The 25,942-nt window shown below is 53.1% G+C and overlaps 1 protein-coding gene across 2 annotated transcripts in view; it reads left to right on the forward strand.

Annotated features, from left to right (window-relative positions):
• The first annotated feature begins 5,808 nt into the window (after positions 1–5,808).
• UBE2F (ubiquitin conjugating enzyme E2 F (putative)) overlaps positions 5,809–25,942 on the forward strand; it is a 48,581-nt gene continuing 28,447 nt past the window's right edge. The window contains exons 1-4 of one of the 2 annotated variants that reach the window (XM_066345369.1): positions 5,809–5,962; positions 9,047–9,179; positions 18,002–18,031; positions 22,048–22,113. In XM_066345369.1, coding sequence (XP_066201466.1) covers positions 9,062–9,179; positions 18,002–18,031; positions 22,048–22,113 — 214 coding nt within the window. In that variant the 5' untranslated portion in view covers positions 5,809–5,962; positions 9,047–9,061. Of the gene's footprint in view, positions 5,963–8,006; positions 8,114–9,046; positions 9,180–18,001; positions 18,032–22,047; positions 22,114–25,942 lie in introns of those variants that run through there. The other variant, XM_066345368.1, reaches the window with a different exon arrangement.

Consider the following 25,942-nt stretch of genomic DNA (forward strand, 5'->3'; position numbering starts at 1 on the left):
GAGAAAGAGAAGGGGAGAGGAGCTGGAAGCATCAACTCCCATATGTGCCTTGACCAGGTAAGCCCAGGGTTTTGAACTGGCGACCTCAGCATTTCCAGGTCGACGCTTTCTCCACTGCGCCACCACAGGTCAGGCGAGAAGTGACTTTGTATTGGAGACTTCCCTGTTTTGTATATTGGATTAAGTAAGGGTTTGGATTTCTACACTATAAAATGGGGGCAGAACAAGAGCTTGCTCTCTTGGTTCCTGAGATTATCATTAGAGGAGAGAGCAGAGAGGAGAGCAGAAAGAGGCCATGTGGCCAGGAGAAGCAGCCAAGATGGTGGAGTATTGAGTGAGAGGCCAGTTTGTGCAGTTTGACGCTGGAGAAGGAAGGAGATGGGGAACAGAGGTGAATAAGTCTGGTGAGCTAGAAACCTTTGATTCTAGGAAACTCGGATAAGTCAGTAGCTTTGTGAGCACTGAATGTGAGTGGGTTTTGGAGCCCAGAGTGTGTTTTTACTTGCCTGCTGGGTGCAAGCTAGAATTAAAGATGACAGCCCATCAGTTCTTGGCTCCGTTGTTTCTTTACCAACTGTCCGAATTCAATGCGAACCTGCATGGGCCGGGCTGCTGTGATGGTAGCTTTGGCTTCTGGCTTTACATTTGGCGTAGTCTGTGGCAGGATTCGATGCAGATCGGCAAGGAGCCTTTGAGTGGTAGAGTAGAGGACTGACTTGTGTTAGGGTTCCCCATGGCTGTCCTTTTGGGGATTGTAGGCTGGCTGACTTTTACAGCCATGAGTGAGGAAACTGAGAGCTCTGTGGAAGAGGCTGCCCGGGACCTGCAAACTGAGCAGTGGAAGGAGCACCTACGACGGCCCTGGTAGGTCTGCAATTTTGGGACACAGGGCTGGACACGCTCTCCGGAGCAGAGATGAAAATGCTGACTGCCATTGCCACGTGCTCCTCTTTGGGATAGTGTAAGACCTGCCAGGACGGCAGGGATGAGAGGGGTGGGTGATGCCCCATGTGCGTGGACTGATTTCCTGGACTACGACCGGAGTGGGCACTGACTCCTTTGTTGGATGGATTTACGGATTACGGATTTTGGACAATGTGAAATACCCTGATGGGGGTGGGGGATGGCTTTGCTGGAAGCACTCCCCTGCCCCGGGAAGCTTTTCTCATAGGCCCAGGACATTTTGCGCTTTTGGCAAAGTGCTCAGATACTGGTGAAATGTACCTTTGTAATTGTTGAACTGTATGATTTGTGCTGTTGTAACTTGTGTAATGTGCTAATTTCCTTGCACAGGGCTGCCGCTGATGTAAATTGTGGGTAGTAAAGTGAGCATAGGGGTGGATTGTTGGGCAGATAAAATGTATTATGCTCACTTTGTTAAAGATGACGCTGCCCACGTGGAGGCTGTTGCCCAGGTGATATTAATGTGTGTTGGGGGCAGGCAGGATCATTGTAGCCTGAGGCTTGGTTTGGGGATTAAGCCTTTCCCACCCTTTTTGATGTGGGGCGGTACAATCCAATCATGCCTCAGAGAAGTGATTTTGTATTAGAGATTTCCCTGTTTTGTATATTGGATTAAGGGTTTGGATTTCTACACTATAAAATGGGGGCAGAACGAGAGCTTGCTCTCTTGGTTCCTGAGATTATCATTAGAGGAGAGAGCAGAGAGGAGAGCAGAAAGAGGCCATGTGGCCAGGAGAAGCAGCCAAGATGGTGGAGTATTGAGTGAGAGGCCAGTTTGTGCAGTTTGATGCTGGAGAAGGAAGGAGATGGGGAACAGAGGTGAATAAGTCTGCTGAGCTAGAAACCTTTGATTCTAGGAAACTCGGATAAGTCAGTAGCTTTGTGAGCACTGAATGTGAGTGGGTTTTGGAGCCCAGAGTGTGTTTTTACTTGCCTGCTGGGTGCAAGCTAGAATTAAAGATGACAGCCCATCAGTTCTCGGCTCCGTTGTTTCTTTACCGACTGTCCGAATTCAATGCGAACCTGCATGGGCCGGGCTGCTCTGATGGTAGCCTTCGCTTCTGGCTTTACAATATTCTACGGAGATGGAGATGATCACATTGTCTCTGTACGTTATGGTCACGTTGCCTTATCCTCTCTAGTAATCATCTTCCATTTCTTGGTGAGTGCCTTACTGGGTCAGCCAGAACTTCCTGGATAATATTATAATAACGAGGAGGGTGGACGTCTTTGAATTGTCCTTTGCCTCCTGCACATGGTCTCTCCATCTTCTCTCTTCATTATAACCTGCGCCCACAGGTCCAAGGGCCATTCTCCAGCCTCTCAGATGTGGGTATTGTCTGCTTTTCCCTGCAATATGTGTTGTGGATTGCCACAAAGCAGGCAGTATTTTCCTGTAGAAAATGTACGTTCTGGCCCTGGCCGGTTGGCTTAGTGGTAGAGCATCGGCCTGGCATGCAGTAGTCCCAGGTTCAATTCCCAGCCAGGGCACACAGGAGAAGCGCCCATCTGTTTCTCCACCCCTCCCCCTCTCCTTCCTCTCTGTCTCTCTCTTCCCCTCCCACAGCCAAGGCTCCATTGGAGCAAAGTTGGCCCAGGGCGCTGAGGATAGCTCCATGGCCTCTGCCTCAGGCGCTAGAATGGCTCTGGTTGCAACAGAGCAACTCCCCAGAGGGGCAGAGCATCGCCCCCTGGTGGGCATGCCGGGTGGATCCCTGTCGGGCACATGTGGGAGTCTGTCTGACTGCCTCCGTTTCCAACTTCGGGGAAAAAAAAGAAAGAAAATGTAAGCTCAGAATTTCATTGAATGGACCTGAATGTGCTCTACGTTCAGCACAGGGAGGTTCAGCTCGACTGTCATGTGGATGAGGCTAAAATTAATACATTATCTCTAAGAGTCATTATTTATTTCAAAATGATTTTGTTGGTCCTCTTGGACTTTAGGAAGACTTTCTAAGCATGATTTGGATTATGTTTTTTTAATTTTTAAAAATCTTTACTTATTGATTTTAGAGAAAGGAGGGACAGAAACATCAATATGTTGTTCCACTTATTTATGCATTCATGGGTAGATTCTTGTATGTGCCCTGACCGAGGATGGAACCCCCAACCTTGGAGTATGGGGACAATCCTTTAACCAACTGAGCTACCTGGCCAGGGCCTGCCTGTTTTCTAAATCAACCTTTTTTGGGCCACAGACTGGTTTAATGTTAGAAAATATTTTCACGGACCAGCCTTTAGGGTGGGATGGATAAATGTATCACGTGACTGAGACAAGTGTCAAGAGTGAGTCTTAGACAGATGTAACAGTGGGAATCTGGTCGTTTTTTAAAAATAAAACATCGTTCAGACTTAATATATAAATAAAACAGAAATAACGTAAGTTATTTATTCTTTCTCTGCGGACCGGTACCAAATGGCCCACGGACCAGTACTGGTCGGCGGCCCGGGGGTTGGGGACCACTGTTCTAAATGATCTGTCCAGGAAGCCTTAAGCTTCTCCATACTTATTTCTCTAGCCAGTAGCAGCATTAAAATCAATTATCTTGCACAAGACTGTGTTGCAAATTAAGGATCATGTTTCAAAGAGACCTTTGTATTGCATTGCTATGGAGACAATATATAAACAAAATTAAGTTGTTGCTTTTTTTTTTTATAGAGGAGGGCCTGGCTGGTTGGCTCAGTGGTAGAGCATTGGCCCTGTGTGTGGAAGTCCCAGGTCGATTCCCTGCCAGGGCACACAGGATAAGTGCCCATCTGCTTCGCCACCCTTCTCCTTCTTCTTTCTCTCTGTCTCTCTCTTCTCCTCCTACATCTAAGGCTTCATTGGAGAAAAGTTGGCCTGGTTGCTGAGGATGGCTCCATGGCCTCCACCTCAGGCGCTAGAATGGCTCTGGTTGCAACTGAGCAACAGCCCAGATGGGCAGAGCATTGCCCCTGGTGGGCATGTTGGGTGGATCCCAGTCGGGTGCATACGGGAGTCTCTCTGCCTCCCCTGGCTTTTTACTTCAGAACAATACAAAGAAAATAAAGAGGAAAATTTACTCATAATTTTACCACCCAGACATAAACATTGTTCACTTTTATATATTTACTTCTCGTCTCTGCCCCTATATAGCTAGTGCTTGACTTACAACCCCGATTGGTTCCGACAGATGGGTTGTAACACGATTTGGTCGTAAGCTGAGTAGGCTATATGTACAGTACTGTGAAATGATGTTATAAAAATCTTTAAGTCATATTTTTTCATAATTTTCTTTCATTATTGTACCGAGTCTGGGATAACAGTTGAAATGGTGCACGCGGAGATGGTAGTGCTGCCAGAAGCTGGTCTGCACTGTCGTCCGCCCAGCTGGGCAACGCTTGCGCTGCCAGACGCTTGTGGTGGTCAAGTCGAATGGTTGTAAGTTGCATAGGTTGTAAGTCGATTAATACCTGTACTTGTTCTCTACAGATCTGCAGTCACTGAATTTATACAATTTGAATGTTATTTGTTTCATTTAATCGGTATGTATGTGGTTTTACAAAAGCTTCATAATGATCACATTTAATGGTTGTGTGACATCTCGCTAAGTAAACGATCAGTAATTTAGTTATCCATTCCTATGACGTGGAGCATGAGGCTGCTCCCAAGTTCTCTAACACAACGGAGATTTTCGTACGAGGGCTTTTTCTGCTCCTGGCTTACTGCCTCAGACCAATCCCTTGTGTGAAATTACTGGGTCAAAAGATTGGAAGGCTTTTAGGGCTGTTACAGCCCTCTTAAGGGACTGTGCGCCATGTTACCTGATGCCAGGAGAGAGCAAGCAGTGGTCTAGGTCCACTCTGAATGGTGGTTCCTCTTCAGAAGTACAGTAGGTGTTGCAGGATTGTGGTCTAGGGAGTTCTGGTGTGGGAATTGTCAGGAGGGGTTGGAAAGGCGTCACTGGAATGTTGGTTCTTCACCCGTGTCTGAGGAGAGAGAGCTGTGGCTGCAAGGGGAGGGGGGTCTACCTGGAAGGTGGCACTGTGTCAACATGCCAGGTAACTGCTTTGGGTGACTCCAGCGTGGTCCCAGGGGTCGCAGATCACAGTGACCATCCCGGATGTTACAAATGCTCAGAGTATGGGATGGCGGCTCCTGATCATTCCTGCCTTGTCAATTGCAGTGTTCATGTCACTCTAATGAATATACATTTTCAACTTTTTTTTTTTAAGTCAGGGAAAAGTGTTTTGTGGCCCACAGCTCTCACTGAAGTGGACAAATGGACGTGAAAAGACTCCATACAATTTGAAACCGATTTTTAAAGTGTCAGAGATGAAGGAAGGAATAAAACCATCAGGAGCAGAACAGGAAGGCGCCCACCCACCGCAGCCTCAGCCAAGGAACACCGAAGGTGGATGGTTGTGTGCACGTCCGACCGCCCTGCCCCCTCAGTCCCTCCACCGCAGGCTGTAGGGTTGGCCCGGTCCTGCGCATCCTGGACACTGTGCTGGGAACACTGCGGGGACGAGCACCGAGGCGGTCAGTTCCGGCGCTGCGCCGGTCTCCTCTGAGCCGCAGACCCAGGCCCAGCACAGGACGAAATGAATGGACGCAGTAACGCCACTCACAACCCAGGGCGCCCGCAGGCGCAGGCGCAGGCACAGACCGGAACACCCCGACCGAAGCCGCAGGCCAATCAGTGAGGGCCGCGAGATCCGCCTCCGCCCCCTTCGGACGTGCCTTCCGCCAATCAGCGAGGCCCCGCCCCGCCCAGCGCACGCCGTTGTTCGCGTAACCTCCGCCAAATAAAGTTGTTCAAGACTTTGAAAAAAAATTTTTTTTAAAGCGCCCGCTGCCGTCCCAGCAGCCGCGGGCGAGAGGGGCCGAGTCTCCGCCCCACCACTTCCGGTCGCGCCGCCCGGAGCCGGTGCGGCTGTGAGGGGCCGCGTCTCGCCGCTGCCGCCGCCGCCGCCTTCGGCCGGCCGGGCATGGTGTTGGGCGCCGGGCCCGCCTCGCCTGTCTCGGGGTGCCCAGGTGAGGAGCGCGGGCCCGCGGCGGGGCGGGCGGCGCGGCGTGAATGGCAGGGCCGGGGCTGCGGGCCGGGCTGAGGGGCCGCCCGCGCGGGCACATCCCGGCCTCGCCGGCTCGCGCCTGTCGCCGCCGCCGTGCCTGCTCGCGGGGAGCGGGGCGCCGAGCGCCGCCCAAGGTCACCAGCCCGCCGCGGCGGAGGCAGCGCCACCCGGACCCGGCCGCGGGCAGCCGGGCCCCGGAGCCGCCGCGGTTGTTGGGCGGCCGCCGCCAGCCGGGGGGCGAGGCCGTCCCCGGGGCGGGGGGCGAGGAGCGGAGCCGGGAAGCCGACATCTTGGGACGGGCGGCGCGCCGGTCCGGACTGCGGACCCGGCCGGGGCGTGGTCCTGCCCGCTCCGGGGCTCGGCCTCCTCCTCCCCGGGGCCCGGGTGGGTCTGTCTGGACGGGTGGCCGCGGCCCAGGGAGGCTGCCCGGGGGGCGAGCGGGACTCAGACTCGGGAGGGGGACGTGTTCGTCCCGGGCGGGGAGCGGGGTGAAGGTGGGGACGCGCCGGAGGACGTGCCGGACCGGGGCGGCGCGCTGAACAGAAGCTTCCAGAAATGAGCCGGGTGTTGTTGTTGTTGTTGTTGTTGTTGCGGGAATCGGGAGGGGGCCTGCCGGCCCGCCCGGTGCAGAGGGGTTCGGGCCGGTAAGGGGGTGCGGCGGGGGGAGGGGGCGGGTGAGAGACGACGTGTTCAGAGACCAGTCACCGCCGCCGGGCGGGCGGTGAGCTGGCCTCCCCCGAGGCTTCCCTGCCCCGCGGGCGTGCTGTGCGCTCCTGGGCACGCTTACTGCTGCTCGGGGGTCGGGCTCCGGAGGGGATCGGGCTCCGGAGGTGCGGCAGCGAGCAGAGGACTGCTGGGCCAGGCGGGAGGTTGCTGGGCCCTGGCTTTCTGTAGGAGCAGGGTGGGGTGTGGACATTTTGTGTGTGTGTGTTCAGACCTGGTCCTCTTTGGCTGGAGCAGGCAGTTGTCCCCTAGTGACCTACCTGCGTGCATTGATTGACACTCCGATTGGGATTTTTCACGGCAGGGAGAATGAGAAACCAAGAGTCCCCCACCGCCAGCGGACTGGCTGGTCCCGGTGTCCCTGCATAGGTAGACTGGCCCGATTTTGCCAGTCCAAGGCCGATGTGCTGAGTAAGTCGGACCCGATGATGAAACTAGGAAATGGCACCTAAGAATCTTCGTGGAACAGTCTGAAAGCGAGTCCCACCCAGAGGAGGAACTTGAAACGGGCCAGTTACTGACTTGTGGAATTTAGAGGCTGAGCCTGCTAAGTGCTGATCTGTTTCCGAAAATGCTTTGGGTCAGGGTGTAGTTTGCAGGAAAGGGAAGTTTAGTTTTCAAAGTGGGTCTTCAAGGGTGAAGCGTAACTGAAGGAGGAAAAGAGACTTCTGAATCAACTGCAGCTCTTCAGCAGATCTCTTGGCAGTTTGAATAATTATTTTTCCTCCAATATCTTTGTTTAGAGTTCATTTAGCATTAGCGGATACATTCCCAATTAGGCCATTTGTCCCTAAAGTGGCGTGGGGTGCTGATAACGACAGAGATGATGGAGAACTAGATGGCCACTATGTACTTATATTTCTCAGAACGCTAGGGAAGTGAGTTTTGTATTACCTCCTGTGGAAATGAAACACCAGTGTTATTTTCTTCTATGCCTTGTACGGCCAGTGCAGCGTGCTCTATCAAGGACCACAGGCTTGACTGTCACAAGCCCAGAATCTCAAGTGGAATTCAGTGTGGGGCGGAGTCCTCAGCCTGCAGTGGCACTGAGGAGTGCCTGGGTGTGAGCCTTTCTTTGCATGGGTGAGACTTGCCAGGACCCAGAGCAGCTCCTTCAGTGCTGGTCCTCAGGGAGCTGGGCGTGGGCCAGGCCCGTGCCCAGGCCTTCGCTTTTCCATGGGGCTCTTTACTGTGACTTTCCTGGTGTGTTGCCTGCTGCGCTCTTTGTACACACTGTGCCTTTTTTCTTTCTTTCAGTATTTCATTGCCAAGGTCAGCTAGAAGGTAAAAACCAAGTGCGTCCGGCCAGAGCCCCCCGGGTGACGGATGCATGTCTTGGGCGTCATCAGGCCACCCTGACCACGTGGCAGGACTGATGTGCTCATTCTGGGTGTGTCTTAGGTTGTTGTTTTTTAAAGTGATGAGTGGTATTGAAAGGAATTAATATTAAATCAACTAAGGAAATTATGGAAATATTGGGCTGGTGACCAATTTTTGTCCTCAATCAGAAGAGGCCCCAGAGTCTCTCTCCAGCTGTGCAGAGCAAGCAAGAGCTCGGAGGATGTCAGGGGAATGGCATCTGATGTTAGAAACAGAGAGCAGGCCCAAGGACAGTTACACCCGTGCAGGTTAGGGACAGTCTCTGCTCCTTCTCCCCAGCAGTTAGGTGCATCACCTCTGTTGGTCTTTATCGTCCTCCCGTGAGCTTTCGGGGGGAACCTGAGACACAGATGGGTTGGAAGCAGCCCACAAAGAGAATCTGGTTTGGGGCATTAATCATAACTTAATCTTGGTGTTGATGTTGCCTAGAAATGTAAACAAAAAACAAGTAAATGTGAAGATGCTTATTAAGGTTTTAGCCACACCTTTCTTAAAGGAAAGAGGAAGTGAAGCATTGTAATGTCCTCTCCTCACCAGAGGCTGATACTTGGTCTGCGGTGGGCCACACACAGGTGCCTGGTCCCTGCTGCGGAGAGGTGCATACTTATCATGGACGGGGGTGAGCCCGTGTAGGACCTGTCAGCTGAGGCTCCCCTAGCCTGTGAGCTCTGTGGGAGCTGTCCCTGCCGCCTCCCGGGCCTGGTGCTCCATGACTGTCAAATCCATGGCTCTCCCTTTTTAAAATTTTATCTCATACTTTAAAAATATAGAGGATGCCGTAGAAATTACCCAATTCGTTATGAAGGGATCCAGTGTTACTGTAGCCGATGGGCTCAGTTTTCCTGTAACTAAAGGAGAAAATGAATTAGCAGCCTATGTCATCATGGTCAGTGCCTGGCTTAGGTCCAGAGAGGTGTCCGTCACAGTGCTCTCTGTCTTCCAGGGTGAAGGCGCAGTGATGCTGACGCTGGCGAGCAAACTGAAGCGGGAGGATGGTCTCAAGGGGTCCCGGACATCGGCCACAGCCTCCGACTCCACTCGGAGGGTGTCCGTGAGAGACAGACTGCTCGTCAAAGGTGAGGTCGCCGCTGGAGCCTGCACGGGGCCTGCACGGAGTGGAGGCTGGCTGCAGGGGCTCCGCAGCCTGGTGCCGAATAGCAGCCCCTGTGGGGGAGTACTGTGAGGTGTGGCCACCCCTGCCACCCAGAAGGACTGCACTGTGCGCTGCAGGGGGGCTGCCGGCGAGGGGCTGTCTCCTGTGCATGAATGTTCCCTGCGGGGCTGCTGGTGGGGGCATGGGTCCCGAGAGCCCCCGGTCGGGCTTCGTTCTTCTGGCGTCCTCAGCACGGGGAGGGAGGGAGCGAGTGGGACTCGGTAATGTCTTAGGCTCCTTCTCCAGTCCAGTCAGAAGCGAGGAGGGAGACCCTGTGCAGACTTCCCTCCCAGGATTAACAGCAGCGCGTCCTGGGGCCGCTGTCCTCAGAGGAGGCTCATAGAGCGCGGGCCTGCTGGAGCTTTTGTGTCTCATCCATCGGGCAGACGACTCAGGTGCGAAGGCAGATTCCTAGGGTTGTGAGGACCACAGAGGTGAGGAGGAAACAGCTCCAGCCTTGAAGGAGCTTAGGGTCGACGTGTTTCCATTTCTGCAGTGTAAGGAGCTGGGGGGGGAGGAAGGCTGAGTAGTTGGTTAGAACTGCCTGTGTTGAGCTCTCGGGCAGACAGGGGCTGCCTGACATTTGATGTGGCACCGAGGGGTGGCAGGGGAGCGGCGTGGAAGACCGCTGTGCCAGGCCTTCTCCTGCAGCCGTGCTCAGTGTGGGCAGGCGTGGGCACAGGACGGCATCGGGTTGGGGCCAGGCTTCCTTGTTCTCCTGCTGCCCCTGAATGCCCCTGAGCGCTGGCTTTCCCCGCCTGGCAGTGAGACTCCTGTTCTGTGCCGGGGTGTCACCTGCTGTGTCGGGGAGAGTGCTGGTCTGTACTGAGCTTGCTACAGCAGCTGTACCCTGTGGGCCCGGGGGTGCAGCTCCTCACCTGGGCGGGTGCTTCAGGACTTGAGCCTCTTCCCTGGGTGCTGGCTCAAGGGACCCAGCTGCATGGGAAGCCAGGAGCCCGCAGAGCCTGGAAAAGGGTTTGGTGTGTGCTGTGGTCTTTGGAGTGGGGGTGTTTTAGTGCCTGGGGAGTTAGAGTGACGAAGGTCCAGACCTCTGAGGAGGAGCAGTTGGGAAGCTAGCAGGTTGGCCGTCCCATTTGCCCATGTCCTTGTCATGGTTATAGTAGCTTTTGTACACTAAGCAATTACGGCCGGGCCCTCTGTTGGGCCCTCTGCAGGGTACTTCTTGTTTGACTTTTGCTAAGCTTTGCTAGGAGGCTGGTTCATTCTGTAACTGCACTCGGGTTCATCTCACCAGGAAGCAGCTCTGGTGCAGCAGGACAGCCGTACCCCCTGGGCAGGGCCAGGCCGGCTCTGGAGAGCAGAGCCAGCCAGCAGAAGGAAGGAGCGGCACAGGAGTGCGTGTGCAGAGGAAGGGGCTCCTGCACATCTGGCCCGGCCCGGGGCCTCACCTGGGAGCGTGCCCAGGGCCTAGGGCCCCATGAGCCTGGGAGCCCCGAGGGGTTTCGCTGAGCTGGACTCTGCCCCTGCTCCGAGGTCAGGAGGTGTCTTGGGCTGAATTTACAGGTCTCACAAAGGTGCTTTGGCCTTGGGAGGCTCCGCAGGGAGAAGTGCAGAGCCTCCTCAAGAGGCCGCCTGTGTCCCTCCTCCCAGGGCACTGGTGGTAGCCAGGTTTCTGGGGCTCAGAGCACCTGCAGTTAGTTGATGGGTGGTTGTGGGCAGCAGGGCTCAGGATAACACCCCGATGACCTGCTCCTCCCGTTGCCTCAGGGCGGCTGGGCTGGGCTGGGCTGCCTAGTGGTGATGGTTTGGGCTTGTTGGGGGGAGTCAAAAGCAAGGCAGGCCTGACCTGGGGAGGAGTGGTGAGCAAGGGACACAGGGAAGGACGCACCGATGGCTGGTGACCGCTTGGTCCGCTCCTAGCGCACTCCTGTGCCTGGCTGACGTGGCACTGGCCTTCGCCCAGGCTTTCTGGTGGTGCAGTGGTTGTGCAGTCCAACAGCATCAAGGCTGCTGTGGGGCCTGGTGAGGCGTGGACGGGTGATTGTGGAGAAAGGCCCGTCTGGGCAAACCCCCCTTTTGGGACTTGTAGAGTGTCTGAGTTCAGCTAGATAGCTGCAGTCAGGACTCACCCTGGGTGACTTCGGCTCTGTGAGGATGTTACTCATGAGAATCAGTAGGTCATAGAAAAGTGTGTTAATGTGTCTTGGGGACCCAGTGCCATAGGTGGGGCCCTGGCACGCGGTAGAGTGTGCTTGGGACGGTATCTGAGGGGTGGTGCGGGAGGCCGGAGTGGCAGGGGGAGACATCAGCCTTCAAGGGAGGCCCTGCAACAGCTGTGCTCAGAGCAAACTGCCCTTCAGAACCGTCCCCATTCAGCAGATGGGGGCTGTCCTGTGAGGGCTGTGGCCCACACAATCACTGGAAGGACAGAGCTAAGGGTCTCTGCTGACCCGTCACTGAGAGATGTCTGGGACGTGCTTTCCCAGTCCAAAGGGAAGCACAGAGACTTGCAGGCAGAAATGTGTTTTTTTCTCTGGTCCATTGTCCTGCTTGACCTTACACAGTGTGGGATCTGGCTGAGTGCCGATGGCCGTAGGGTGAGCTGATGGAGAGGAGACTGGCCATTGGCAGGGACAGCTGTCCCTGGTGGTGAGGGCCAGTAGTGGCTGCACGCAGAAGCTACTGCTTTGTTTCTTGGAACAGTGGGTGCAGTTCTGAAGGGCAACAGAGGCTCGAGCCAGCCCTCCCTGGGTGCACCGGCGCCCAGCTCTTTATAGGCACCCCCAGGGGTAGTTCCTCAGGACATCCTGTGGGCCAGGGCTAGAGAGAGGCTTCTAGCCACAGCCCCTGGGGGTTGTAGAACAACCCAGTGGTTCTGGGCCAGAACCGAGCGCTGTCTGCCCTGAACCCTGGGAGCTGGGGACACTGCAGGGAGAGAGTGTCAGCTCTGGGCATTTCCTGTCGGACCCAGCTTAGGCCTGGGCCTGACCAGGGAGCCATCTCCAGTGTGTCCAGCCAAAGGGCAGGTGGTGCTGCATTCCTGCTGGACCCCCATGGGGCTGCCGAGTCTGATGGAGCCCCCCACCCAGCACAGCCCTCGGGCGGAGCTCCTCTGGTCCGTGAGAAGTTGGCCAGCCTCATGCAGTGGGAGCGTGTCTGCCCCTGCTCTCAGGTTCATCCACGCACCACACTCTGTGCCTGCTGGGTGCCAGCCTGCTAACGGTGACCCTGAACACCTCAGCGGGCTCCAGGCAGGCTGGCCGGGTGGGGTCTGGACTCGGGCACTGGAGGGGGCGCAGCTGTGCGCAGCCTCTGTTCGAGCAGCCCCGTGCTCAGCTCGATCCTGGGGCAGTCCTGTTCCCGTGGCGGGGTCTGGGCTGGCGCTGTGGTGTCGACCTGCCCTGCTCCAGCATGGCTGCCCACCTACTCCATGTGCTTCTAGCACCTGGGTGCCAGTGCCTCTGTGGGGTGCCACGTGGGGCCTTCCTTGGGTGAGCGCTTCTGTGTCCACATGAGCAGTCCAGTCGTGTGATGGCACAGGAAGGGACCCTTCCAGTGCAGGTCCTGGACGTAGGAGAGAGAACCATCTCTTGTTCTCCAAAGCGGCTATTTCCACACCAGGCCCTGACCAGGACTCTGAGGGTGGGCTCGGGGCTTGGCTTGCCATGTCGGCAGGTTGTCCCCAAATGCCCCATCTCCTAATACCATCATATTATGGGGGTGGGGCAGGGCTTTAGCATGAACTTTGGGGACACGGTTCAGTCCACAGGACCTTTGGACACTTTGGCGCATTGGCAGCATGCAGAGCTGGGGAGTGTGTGCTACAATGGGTATTTGAAAAGCCAGCCCTGTGGCCCAGAGAGGATTCCTCTAACAGGGAGCTGAGGTGGCTGGCCCTCAGGCCAACCTTCAGATGCTTTGTTGGAGGGTTACATACCTGTGAAGCTGCCCAGGAAATGTGGTGGCCCCCTGAGCTGTACTGAAGAGCCTGGCGGGCAGGGAGGACCTGTGGAAGGCAGAGGAGGGCTTGGGTCAGCCCAGGCCTGGGGCTCCACTCCCGTGGGTGCCCGTCTCTGCCGCAGGGGCTGTGCTGGTGCTGAGGGTTGCAGCCTTGGCCCCCAGAGTGAGGAGGGGCCTGAGTGCTCTGGGCCTTAACCCTGCAGTGTGCTGCCCAAGGGCCCTCAGACCGAGGGGAGAGCTGATGTGGGGCTGGGTGGGGGCGGGGGCTTAGCGGTGTGTCTCTGTGGAGGGGCTGACCCCTGCCTCGGTGTCTTCAAGGTCAGGGCCCTGTGCATGGCGCTGGTAGGCAGAAGAAGTGCTCAGTGCACAGGATAGAAAGAAAGCTCTGGTTCGGGAATCTAATGGGAAGAGGCTTAGGTAGACGGAGGTGACCAGTCTCCTGAGAAGTAGCTGCTGTCTGCGTGGGTCACAGGGCACGGCTGCCTTTTCTCATGTTGCCTGGTAGGGTTTGGCACAGGCTCTTGCTAAGAACCATCTACATCTGTGATTGGTTTTTTATCTTACTTTGCTCAAGCCACAGTAACAAAATACCACAGACAGGGTACCTTAAACAACAGACATTTATTTCCAATGGTCCTGGAGGCTGCAAGTTCAAGATCAAGGTGCTGGCAATTAGAGTTCCTGGTGCAGGCCCTGTTCCTGGCTCGCAAGCACGTGGCACCTCTTCCCATGAGGGCGCTAATCCCATCATGGGGCCCCACCCTCATGACTTCATCTAATCCTAATTAACTCCCACATGCCCCATCTCCTAATACCCTCATGTTGGAGGGTAGAGCTTCATGAACTTTGTGGGGGACTCCATTTAGTCCGCAGCACCTGTGGAAGCCTTGGTCCCCAGCTGTACGAGGGGGAGGGCTCCTCGTGTCCCAGGACGTTCACACTGGGAGCGCTCCACCTCACCAGCTTGTTTGTCAGGCTCTTCCTAGGCACCTCATGTGTGCCAAGCACAGGGCTAGGTACTGTGCCAGGCAGGCTGGGTGAGTCTGTGCAGCCTCCGCTGTGCCGAGTGTGCAGGCGGGTGGAGACCGCTGGAGCCCCGTGCTGTGCCGAGTGTGCAGGCGGGTGGAGACCGCTGGAGCCCCGTGCCGAGTGTGCCGGCTGGTGGAGACCGCTGGAGCCCCGTGCTGTGCCGAGTGTGCAGGCGGGTGGAGACCGCTGGAGCCCCGTGCTGTGCCGAGTGTGCAGGCGGGTGGAGACCGCTGGAGCCCCGTGCCGAGTGTGCAGGCGGGTGGAGACCGCTGGAGCCCCGTGCCGAGTGTGCAGGCGGGTGGAGACCGCTGAAGCCCCGTGCGAGCAGTCCACTCAGAAGGGTGTGAGGGGGGCGTGGTGGTGACCTGTGGACTTGGCAGTCTGATCTTTCAGTGCAGCCACGCTTTAAGTGGGTGCTGTGGTTTGATCTTTAAGTTAGAAAGGAAGAGAGAGCCTTGTTTCTCAGAAGGAAGTTGTGCAGCCACGGAACTGTGCCAGGTGCCTCCCAAAAAGGCTGGGCCAGTGCGCAGAGCTGTTAGCTCGTATCTGTATCTCGGAACAGGTGGAACCTTAGCAGTGTGAAAACATCTGAATCTCTCGTTATTTACAGGTGAGGGTCATGTCCTTTGGGCACCCAGGTTGTGCCGGGAAGGGAGGCCACGTTCCCAAGGGACCTCAAGCATATAAAGCAGTTAGTTCACTTGTTTCTTCGATTCAAGTCTTCGTGCACATGGACTCTAAGTGATAACTATTGATGCTAATGAATTAGTGTTTGCCAACATTTGAGATGTAGAGCAGTGTTTTTCAACCACGGGTCTGCGGACCAGTGCCAGTCTACCAGAAATGTGCTGGTCTATGAAAAAGTCAACTGCCCTGATGTCCTATGAAGAGCTTAGTTGAATTCGCTTGTGCTCAGGTGATTTCTGCCTTAGCGGTCCCTGAAATAATTCTATTTTCACCAGTCCTCAAGTGTAAAAAGTTAGAAACTATATACTTGTCGTGTGTGTCAGCTCTCTGAGAGCAGCACCATGTGAGTGTCTGGGGCTTGATTTGTCTGGATACGGGGCTGAATTAAAGTACCAAGCATCTGGACTGAAGTCCTTGTGCCCCCAAGAGGGTCTGGTCTTCCTTGCTTGTGCTGGCTGTTGGATTGGAAGCCTGCAGAGGCCCTGCCTGTGGTGGGATTGTTGCTGGCCTGGGTCTGGGGCTGTCCCCAGTGCTGGTCTGCCTCCCTGAGTGAGGGCAAGCACAGCCCTCTGGAGTGTCACCCCAGACGACAGTGTGAACTTGTTAGATCCCTCCCTCCACGTCAGTAGCGGTGTGTGACAGTCTTAACTTGGCAGAGCAGCCAGCAGCAGTCTTCTACCTGGAGAGAGTCAAGTTCAAAGGCCTGGGACCCCTAGAGCACGTGGTTTCCTCGTCTAGACAGGGTGCAGCGGAGGCAGGGTGTGCTCCTCCGGCTCCAGGGGTGGTGGGTGCCCAGCTCCAGGTTTTACTGAGAATCTTGAGTCATACCCTTAAGGAGGCCTATTTTTAGTTTGTAGATTGTGCTCACCAGAGCTATTGAGAACCCCCCAGAAAAACCCTCCCCAGGTGGTCAGCATGCAGCCAGGGCGAAGGGTTCCTGTCCTAGAGTGAGCGTCCTCCGCCCCTGCTGATGGTATGGGGCCTGCTTCTGTTCCTAGGGCGCCATCGTGGCCTGGTCAGTGCCTCCCGCCCCCTGGGTCTCGACCCGTCTCTCCCTTCCCCAGGCACCAGACTGCCCTCTCGGACATCACCCTTCAGATCCTCAGGCACGGTTTTATTTCACTGGGCTTTTGTAAAGCTGGCGAGCAGAGTTCTTGTAACTGCAGGCGGGGCTGGGCCGCCAGTGAAAGCCGGTCCCCTGGCCTGTGTCAGTCTCTCCAAAGAAAGGCCCTCAAGGACCGTTCCTTGCAAATTCTTATCAACAGAAAGTTAAGTAGTAGTATAATAAAATATGTAAATAATATTTGCCTTAAAAACACAGTTTAATTCTATGGATAGCGTTTATTTTAACGTGACTAATACGAACGACTCACCTGATAAAATAAAGCCGTGTGTGTGCTGTTGGCGCAGTGCAGCCCTCGCCCTCCCCGTGGAGGACCTGGTGCGGTGCCTCGGAGCAGCGGAGCGCTGTGGTCTTCTGCACCATGCTTTCTTCAGTGAGCACCCCCTTCTAGGGCAGCCAGGCGTGGGCCAGTCAGGAGCCCAGACTCAAGAGCACTGTGGTCGTTAGGAGAATAAGGATACTGAACTCCCCGGGCTTGTCACCATGGTGTTTGTGAAGTAGGTGTATCTGAGTGCACAACACAGGGCTGCCAAGAAGGGAGACTCCCAGGCTTGCATTTCGTCACAGAGCCTGGTCCTGTTCCGGTCACAGCACGAGGATGACCAGCGGTCTCTCCTCCGACGCCCAGCTCTGCTGAAGGCGTCGCTCCCTCCCACATGAGGCTGTTCATGGCTAGGGCTCCCCGAACCCCAAGGGGGCGCTGCTCCTGGCTGCCCTGCCCCACTCCGCTATCTGGATGCTGTTCCAAATCCCCGGACCCCTTCTCAGCCAGCTCAAGCCACAGGCCTGTGACTTTCCTAAACCCTTAGCCTCGGAACTGAACCGCCTGCCAGTCTGCCTGCTAACACGCTCAGCGTGTGCTTTGGGCCTGTGCCCCTTGGGCCAGTCTCCTCTACAGAATCACCACATTCTCCATGTCGCCCACTCTTCCACCTGTTTCTTGTCAGTGGCTGTCCCAGCTCCTTGTCCCCTGCTTCCTGCGAGGTTCTTCTCACCAGTCTCCCCCCTTTGTCATCTCGTGACGTCAGGCGGCATCACTGCAGGGCTCCTGGCCTGGGTTGTGCACCCAGACCCCAGCTCGCTCCTCAGGGCTGCCCCAGCCCCCCTGCATCTCAGCCCCGCCCGCCCACACCTTCAGCAGCTCCTCCATGCTCTGCTCCGAGGCCCTCCGCTCGCTGGTGCTGCGAGTACAGCTGAGAACTCACTGTGTGCCCGGCCTCGGCGCCCCGCCCGCCTTGTCCATCGCTGGGCATCTGGGCGTGTCCGGGTCCTGCTTTCGCACATCAGGGGCCCACCTCCACCACTAAGGACTGAGTTCTGCTTGTTCTCTGAAGTCCACTCCTCCCTTTGGTCTCCAGAGCAGCTGGTTGTCCTGAGGCAGAGACAGCTTGCCTGCCCAGTTACTTCTGGGTGCCCTGGACCGCTCTGGGACAGCAGGATGGCTGGGGGTTTCCGCTCTGTCCTGGCAGAGGGGGGCTGGGCTTAACCGCTGTTGAGTGAGTGGTGGAGAGGCCCTGGAGGGGAGTGCTGGGGCCAAGGGGCGTAGCTCCGAGGGCATGGGCACGGGCATGGGCATGGGCACGGGCACGGGCCCAGCAGGACGGAGTCTCCTCTCCCTGGGCGCTGGGGGAGCCATCAGCCAAGGGCAGGTCTGAGGAGCCGGAAGAGACCCAGGTAGGTAGACAACCAGATTTGGAGGGCTGGGGCTTCGCTCCCTGGGGGATCAAGACTTTAGCAAACAGTCGGTGCCTGTTTACCTGGAGGTGATTTCTGTGTTACTTTGATTTTCATTCATGTTCAACTTTCTAGGGCCCTTGACTGTACTTGGCGGCGTCTACACGTCCCTTTTATACATCCGTAAACAACTTCATGGCTTAAAGTCTAAGTCTTCCACAAAGCTTACGTTTCAGTTTGTTCAGCTTATTTTTTCCTCAGGTTTTTATGTGGAGTAATTGATACTAACAATCATCTCTTTGTTTCTACAGAGGTTGCAGAACTTGAAGCTAACTTGCCGTGTAAGTATCGCATGGGCTCCAGCGTCGGTACCGTGAAGTCAGTGCATGGGGAAGCTTGTGTGTGAACAGCCTGGCATGGCAAAAGCCCGCATTTCCTGTCTGTGAGGAATCCATTGTCATTTTGGGCAGACAGGGAGGGACTGCTTTCAGGGCCCTGACAGGGTGAGAAAGTCTCCTGCCTACAGGCACCTTTCCCCTTGTTATGACAGAGGAGCACCTGCCTGGGTTTCCCAGCTACCCCATGTCCTGAGTGAAAAGGTCTGTCAGTGATGGACAGTCCTGGTTTTGCTGGTGACTATACCCTTTTTGATCCAGAAGGTGCTTATTTGCCATTTATAGTAGTTTGGACCTCTGTAGATACAAGTATATAGAGGTTTCTGCATTTGCAAAAAATAAAGACTGTCTCTTTGGGATAGATGGAAACCTGAGTCTTAGCCCACGGCAGAGGGAAGCTCAGTTCTGCAGTTTCAGTGAATCCCCTGCGTTGGACTGAAACAGACACCTGACTTCTGCCCTTTAATTGGTGCTGTTAGGACTCTGACATTCTTAAGATTTAACATTTTAGGTTTGTTTTTTTCTTTTTTTCAGTAGTTTTATTGTTTTTCAGTCGACCTTGATCATTTCTTTCTTCTCGGTGAGCCAGTCTGTTCTAGAGCCATTAGTTCAGAGCCTTCGTTAAAACAGAGGCCAGTGTCAGGGACTAAAAACAGGGGTGCCGCCACTTTGAGTGCCCAGTGGGGCATTTCCCTAACCTCGTCCTGTGGCCAGTACAGACCATTACAGATACGTGACTAGAAAGATGGCATTTGTGTATTAAAGATTAGAGAAACGAAGCCCGTGCGAATTGCATACACAGTTCAGCCATGCAGTGTGGGCGAGAGCCTTGCACTCTTTGGACCCCGTTTCCTGTGTTTCTAAAGCCAGGACTGGGGCGGTGCAGCCTCTGAGACCCTCCTGCTTTCCTAGACCATTCCGCAGTGGTTTCCTAGAGGGTGGCTGGGGAAGGAGACCCCCCAAAAGTCCTGCATGTTTTTCTGTGTTGTGCCCGCCATGCTCGTGAAGTGATGGAGTGAGGCTTGGCGTAGAGAAAAGGCAGGAGTTCGTTTTTAACTTGGGAACTAAGCTAACATTTCTTCTGTCGACAACCTGTGTGATCTTGGGCTGGTCACGAACCTCTCTGGGCCTTCGTGTCATGAGAAATGAGGGCCTTAGACTAGATAGTCTCTAATGCCCTTTCCAAGTCTAAATTTGAAATCCTATTTTTTTTAAAAAAAATTCTTTTCAATTTATTAATTTTAGAGAGAGGAGAGAGAGAAAAGGGATTGGGAGGAGCGGGAAGCATCTCGTAGCAGTTGCTTCTCATCTGTGCCTTGACCAGGCAAGCCCAGGGTTTTGAGCCAGTGACCTCAGCATTCCCGGTCGACACTTTATCCACTGCTCCACCACAGGTCAGGCATTCTTTTTTTTTAACTGATTTTAGAGAGAGGAAGGGAGGGAGAGAGACAAGAACATCGATCTGTTGCTGTACATACCCTGACCAGGGATCAAACCAGCAACCTTTCTGCTTCAGGACAATGCTCTAATCAACTGAGCAATCAGGCCAGGGCTGAATGATGCTTTTTTTTTTTTTTTTTTTTAAACTGAGACAGAGAGTCAGAGAGAGGGATAGATAGGGACAGACAGGAACGGAGAGAGATGAGAAGCATCAATCATCAGTTTTTCGTTGCGACACCTTAGTTGTTCACTGATTGCTTTCTCATATGTGCCTTGACCGTGGGCCTTCAGCAGACTAACACCTTGCTCGAGCCAGCGACCTTGGGTCCAAGCTGGTGAGCTTTGCTCAAACCAGATGAGCCCGTGCTCAAGCTGGTGACCTCGGGGTCTCAAACCTGGGTCCTCCACATCCCAGTCCAGTGCTCCATCCACTGTGCCACTGCCTGGTCAGGCTGAATCATGCTATTTTGGATGAAAATTCATACTGTTATAAAACAGGGCAAATATCAGGTCTACCGGAAAGTTCTGTCCGTTTCTATCACAACAAGTTTTGACACGTAAGCACATGTTTATTTGGCGCATGTGTGCCTCTCTATTTTTATCACCTAATGTATACATACTGACGTAGCAAATTAACTAAAAGTTGATTCACGTTAGTCTTATGTGTGAAGCAATAGTGTACCCATGGCTACTGATAAAGTTCATTTACGCCACTGTAATTTTTACGAATTTCAACAAGGAAGAAATGCTATAGAAGCATGTAGAAATTTATTGAAAGTGTTTGGTGAAGGTACAGTTTCTGATAGGACATGCAGAAGATGGTTCGAAAAATTCGAAACAGTTGATTTCGACCTTTCTGATAAGCCACGTTCTGGGCGACCATCTTTGATCAATGATGATGTTGTTAAGACCATGTTGGAGCAAGATCCTTTTCTGACAACATCGGAGATTGCAGAAAGGCTTAATTCAGCTCAACAAACCATTTCGGACCATAATCGGAAGATAGGATTGGTGTGGAAATATTCAAGATGGGTGCCACATGAATTAAATCAGAAGAATTTGGATGATCGAGTTGTCATATGCACATCTCTGCTTGCTCGGAACAAAATCAAGCCCTTCTTGAACCGGATGATAACTGGGGATGAAAAGTGGATTACCTACAAAAACATCGTAGGGAAGAGGGCATATGGTGAGCCTGGAAAACCTAGCCCTTCCACCTCTAAACCAAATTTGACTCTGAATAAGAGAATGTTGTGTATATGGCGAGACATTCGAGGACCAATACATTATGAGCTTTTAAAACCGAATGAAAAGCTCAATTCGGAGAAGTATTGTCAGCAACTGGATAATTTAAAGACAGCAGTCCAAGAAAAGAGGCCGGCGATGTTCAATAGGAAGAACATCATACTGCATCATGATAATGCCAGGCCACATGCTGCTTTGGGGACTCATCAAAAAATTGCAGAACTAGGCTGGGAAATTCTGTCGCATCCACCATATTCCCTGGACTTAGCACCCTCCGACTATTACTTGTTTTTGTCCTTACAAAATTTTTTGAAGGGCAAAAAATTCAAAAATGAAGAAGGTATCAAACAAGCACTGGTTCAATTTTTCGCATCAAAAGATAAAACATTTCTCAAAAATGGGATATACAAATTGCCCTCAGGCTGGCAAGAAATCATTAATAATAATGGCAATTATATTATTTAATAAAGTTTATTGACGGTAAAAAAAATTTGTATTTTGTTTTATTCCAAAAACGGACAGAACTTTCCGGTAGACCATATATTTTCATTGGCACTTGTCCGAGATAGTGGGTGACCCAAGGAGTTTAGTGTGATATTTTCCATTTTTATAAAATACCCATGATTCCTCTGTTCTTTCCAAATCCTTGGGGTATTTCCCACCCTCCGTGCCATTGTGCGAAGGAGGCAGGTGTAGGATCACAGCCTGCCCGGCGGGCTGTGCACATCCGACCTGTTCTGGTGCGGGGCAGGTGGGCCTAGCACATGGCTGTACGTCAGCAGAGCATCACTGCACCCACCAAGCAAGTTGCGTTTCCAGCTGGACTGTGAAGACAGTATTTTAAAAGTCTATAGGAATCTCTGGGTGTGAGCTGACTTAGCTGACAGCTTTTCCTTGTGAACTTCAGTGTCCTAGCAGGCGTGAACGACTGTGTTGTGGGGATGCAGACCGGACGCTTGGCCTGAGCGCTCGCTCCGGCTTTCCCTGTCTGTGTAGCTAGCTTTATTCATGTTTTTTCATCTCTGTGATGCACAGTTTCTTCTTTTCAAAGTAAAGTAGCACAATTCTTGAAATTAATGGAAAAATCTCTATTGTTAGTGACCACTGAAAGGAAAGAAAACACCTCAGTTTGGGCTTAAGCAGGAAAAGACTATGACAGGAAGTCACGCGGGAACAGTCACCGCTTAGCCCTTCCCGCCTGCGGGCACAACTGTGGTCAGACGAGCAGGCCTCCAGGAGCGCACGGCCGAGCCCCTGACGTGCTGTCTGTCTTGCAGGTACGTGCAGAGTGCACTTTCCCGACCCGAACAAGCTGCACAGCTTCCAGCTGACGGTGACCCCAGGTAATGCTCCTGTGTGCCGCGTCGTCGTGACATGTGAGCGTCACATGTAAGGGTGCCCCAGCCTGTAATCTTCGGCTTGATTTGTTCTCTAATAGCTTTTGAAAGATAAGATAGTAGTGACCTTTCCGCGTGTAGCCAGGACACATGCGGTGTGGTCACAAAGCCTAGTGTGAACCTGAGGCGTTCATTCCAGCAGCTAGGGACAGCAAGTGACCACGGTGAGCCAGGCTCGCTCTGGGGTGCTGAGGAGGGGGGTGCGCCCTGGAGTCCTGTTGGGGTCAGAGTGCTCTGCGTTCAGCAGCTGTGCCATGTGACCACCGCTGAGCTAGCTCTCAGCCACAGCCCCCGACTGCAAGTGACCACGGTGAGCCAGGCTCGCTCTGGGGTGCTGAGGAGGGGGGGTGCGCCCTGGAGTCCTGTTGGGGTCAGAGTGCTCTGCGTTCAGCAGCTGTGCCATGTGACCACCGCTGAGCTAGCTCTCAGCCACAGCCCCCCACTGCAGCGTGAGGCTGGAGCAGGCCATCTCCAGGACACTTGTGTGGACGCTGGAGGTCGGTGGTGGCCAGCCGTCCTCGGGAGGGCTGACAAGGGTCTCAGCTCCATGCCCCCGGAGTCAGCCTCCTCCTCCCTGGTTGAGCTGGGCAGTGGAGGGAGGGCGTGGGTCTTTTCTGCTCACAGTGCAGCTCGGGGGGTATTGTTTGATTTAGGGGATGGGGAGGGGATTAGAAAGACTGAGAGGAGTCACTAGCTAATTGAAGTGTGAAAGAACACAGGGTTTCAGTGGGTGATAACACCCCGGAAATAAGCCCAGGCATGTCTCCCCATAGGTAGATGGGGTTTTTTTCTATGGAGAAATCGCATTTTCAAAAGTGTGCTTGAAAATTTACAAAATTTATTTAATCTATGTGGTGGCTCTGCAGACCGCTCTGGGACAGAAAGTTAATGTAGTCTGGTACCGTTTCCGCTAAGATGAGTGAGCACTAGGGTCGAGTTAAACCCAGACATGGTCAGAACGGCTGTTCCGCACTCCTGACGCCCCAAGATCACCAGGCTTGAGGCTTCAAACTGAACTGGTGGAAATGGCAGCGACACTGGGCCACCTCCATAAAACCCATTGCACGTTCTGCTGGTCTGAGTGAGAGCATTGAGCACACTCATGTTTCTTAGTGACCCGGGGTCACCAGGGCAGGGTATCTTCAGAATAAAGAGGATAAAGACGGGTTCTCTGCTGGCCACGCAGCGTCAGAGCTGCGTGTTTGCAATGGGCACACAGGCTGCCCTCTGCGCATTAGGCACTTTCAGGGGCTGTTGGGGAGTCCTGCTGGGCCCGTCCAATGCCCGAGCATGCACTCTGTGGTCTGTCTCAGCCACGTGGTTGGCTTTGCCAGGCGGTTACTCTCTTACTTGAGTGAAGTCCAAACTCTGGATAAGTGTGCTTCTCTTTCCTGCTTTTCTTCCTGAATTACGTGGATGTCGTGGTTATGTATATGACACTGTCTTTCATGTTCTTTCTAGTCTTGAAGATGGAGCACAGTTACTTGTCACGGTTTTGGCATTCTGTGTCGGGTCAGATGAAAAGGAGACTTGTGTTTTGGTGCCTGTTACTGTGTATTTAGCATTTCTGTTTGTGACACGTGCATATCGGGGACGTGACTGTCACAGGGAGCTGGTGCCAAGCGTGCTTTGCACACGTAGAGTCAGCGCAGCTGGGCTCCAGCCCCAGGTTAGTGAGGAGCAGGGCAGCGACTGCCGCCTCAACACTTGTCTGAGACCATGGTTTTTAAAGCTTTCTGGAGTCGTAGTCCTTTTACTATTGAAAGAAGTGACAGTCGAGTTGTAACGGTGCCAGCAGCAGCTGGTGTTGCTGATGGATCATTTGCAGCCACTCACCCCAGGGCGGAGGCTGAAGACCGAGTGGGCCTGGGTGGTGTGCAGGGCGGGGGCCTGAGCATGAGGGCTGGGGTGCAGCGTGCGGGGCACGGGGGGGGGGAGCACCTCTGCATCTGACGTCAGAGCTCTGCTTCTGGCTGCCCCCAGCCTAAGTCCTCCTGCTCATTCTCGGTGACATTTCAGTTTGTTAGTTTCTGGAATGTCCCTCATGCTTGGGAATAAATGTGCTCTTCTGAGAAAAGATGGAACTGAAATTTGGTGACAGAGGAAAAGACTTTAAGAGGAAAAAAAATCTCCACATCAATTCACAGAACAAGAAAAAATACTAGCAAGTGAAAGGAAAGAAAGCAGAGCAGAGCCCTGAACCCTGGCTCACATCTACCCTGGGCCTCCTATGGGGTCGGAGAGCCGGGGCGGGTCACAGCTGCCCGCTACTGCGCGAGGCAGAGGGGCTGTGAGTATAAGTAGCAATTACTACTTTTAGTTCAGTTCTTCCTTTATAAGTAAATTTTTTGAAATTACAAACAATAAAATGTACTTATTTGAATTGTGCAGCCTAATGAGTTTTGAAAAGCGCATGTACCCATGTAACCGCAGCCCAGCGAGCAGATCCCCCTCTCCCGAGGTCCTCTGCGGCCCTGAGGTCAGCTCCTCGGCCCCTGCTGCCGCCCAGAACTCCCTTCTGTTTCTGGTGCCACGAATCACCTATGGGATCTTATGCATTCTTACATCGTGTTATCCTTTCTACTTATTATGCTTTGTCTCTGGCTTTTTGCATGCAGAGTGCTTTTAAATTCATACGTGTCATGCACGCCTGCTGTTTGTTTCTCTTCATTTGTTGCGTGAATGTGCCGTAATGTTCATTTTCCTGTTGGTGGATGTCAGAATTATTTCCAGCTTTGGCTATTACGAATTAGACTGCTGTTGGTGTTCTGTTACCTTCCTTTGTATACTCATTTTTTTTCATTTCTCTTCAGTTCCACTTAGAGTCATGGGAAAGATGCATGGTCAACTTTTTAAGAAGGTTTCCAAACTGGTTGTATCATACAGCAGCTAGCTATGTGTGACAGCTCCCCACTTGCTTTCCATATCCGTGTTTGGGTGTGAAATGGCATCTGATTGTGGTTTTCCTTTGCATTTCTCCAGTGCTGGGGTGTGACTGAGACTGGGAACTGTGTGTCAGTGCAGCAGGTTGGGACATTGTAACAGTAGCGAGTCTTCGAGTTGTAACAGTGATTGTCTCTGTTCACTCAGATCTTCTCCACTTCCTCTGGCAGTGTTTTGTAGTTTCAGTGTGTACACAAGTCCTGCAAAGACTGGTAAAAATGTCACTAAATATTCTGTGTTCTTTGAAGCTGTCCTAAGTGGTATTTTTTAAATTTCTATTTTACTTAATTACTAGTATATAGAAACAAAATTAATTTTCAAAATATACTTATCATGTGTCTTCTTACCTTTCTAAATTCATTTATTAGATTCTCATAGCTTTTAAAAATACTTTTAGGATTCCTTTACTTCTTTCTCAGCAGCATGTGCACCTTTAACTGCTTTTTCCTGTTTCACTGGCTGTGGCCACCGCTCGGTGAGGAGTAGAAGTTGGGAGAGCACGCCTTTGCCTTGTTCCTGATGTGGAGGGGGAAGTCTTCATTATGAATTGAATGTGATGTCTGCTGTAGGTGGTTTTTAAACAAGACCCCTCTCTGATCGAAGAGTTTCTTTCTTTTCGTTACTTGTTTAGAGCTTTTATCATGAATGTGGGTGAATTTTTTCAAGTGCTTTTTCTGCATCAATTCAGGCGATCATATGACTTCTCCATTGCTTTGTGAATATGGTAAATGACACATTGACTTTTATATGTGTATATTCACCTAAGTATGTTTTTAAATGTGTTGATTACTAGGTTATTAATGTTTTCTTAATTTGAACATTTAATTTATAA

Source organism: Saccopteryx leptura, chromosome 7, assembly GCF_036850995.1.
Source record: "Saccopteryx leptura isolate mSacLep1 chromosome 7, mSacLep1_pri_phased_curated, whole genome shotgun sequence".
Lineage (NCBI taxonomy): Eukaryota > Metazoa > Chordata > Mammalia > Chiroptera > Emballonuridae > Saccopteryx > Saccopteryx leptura.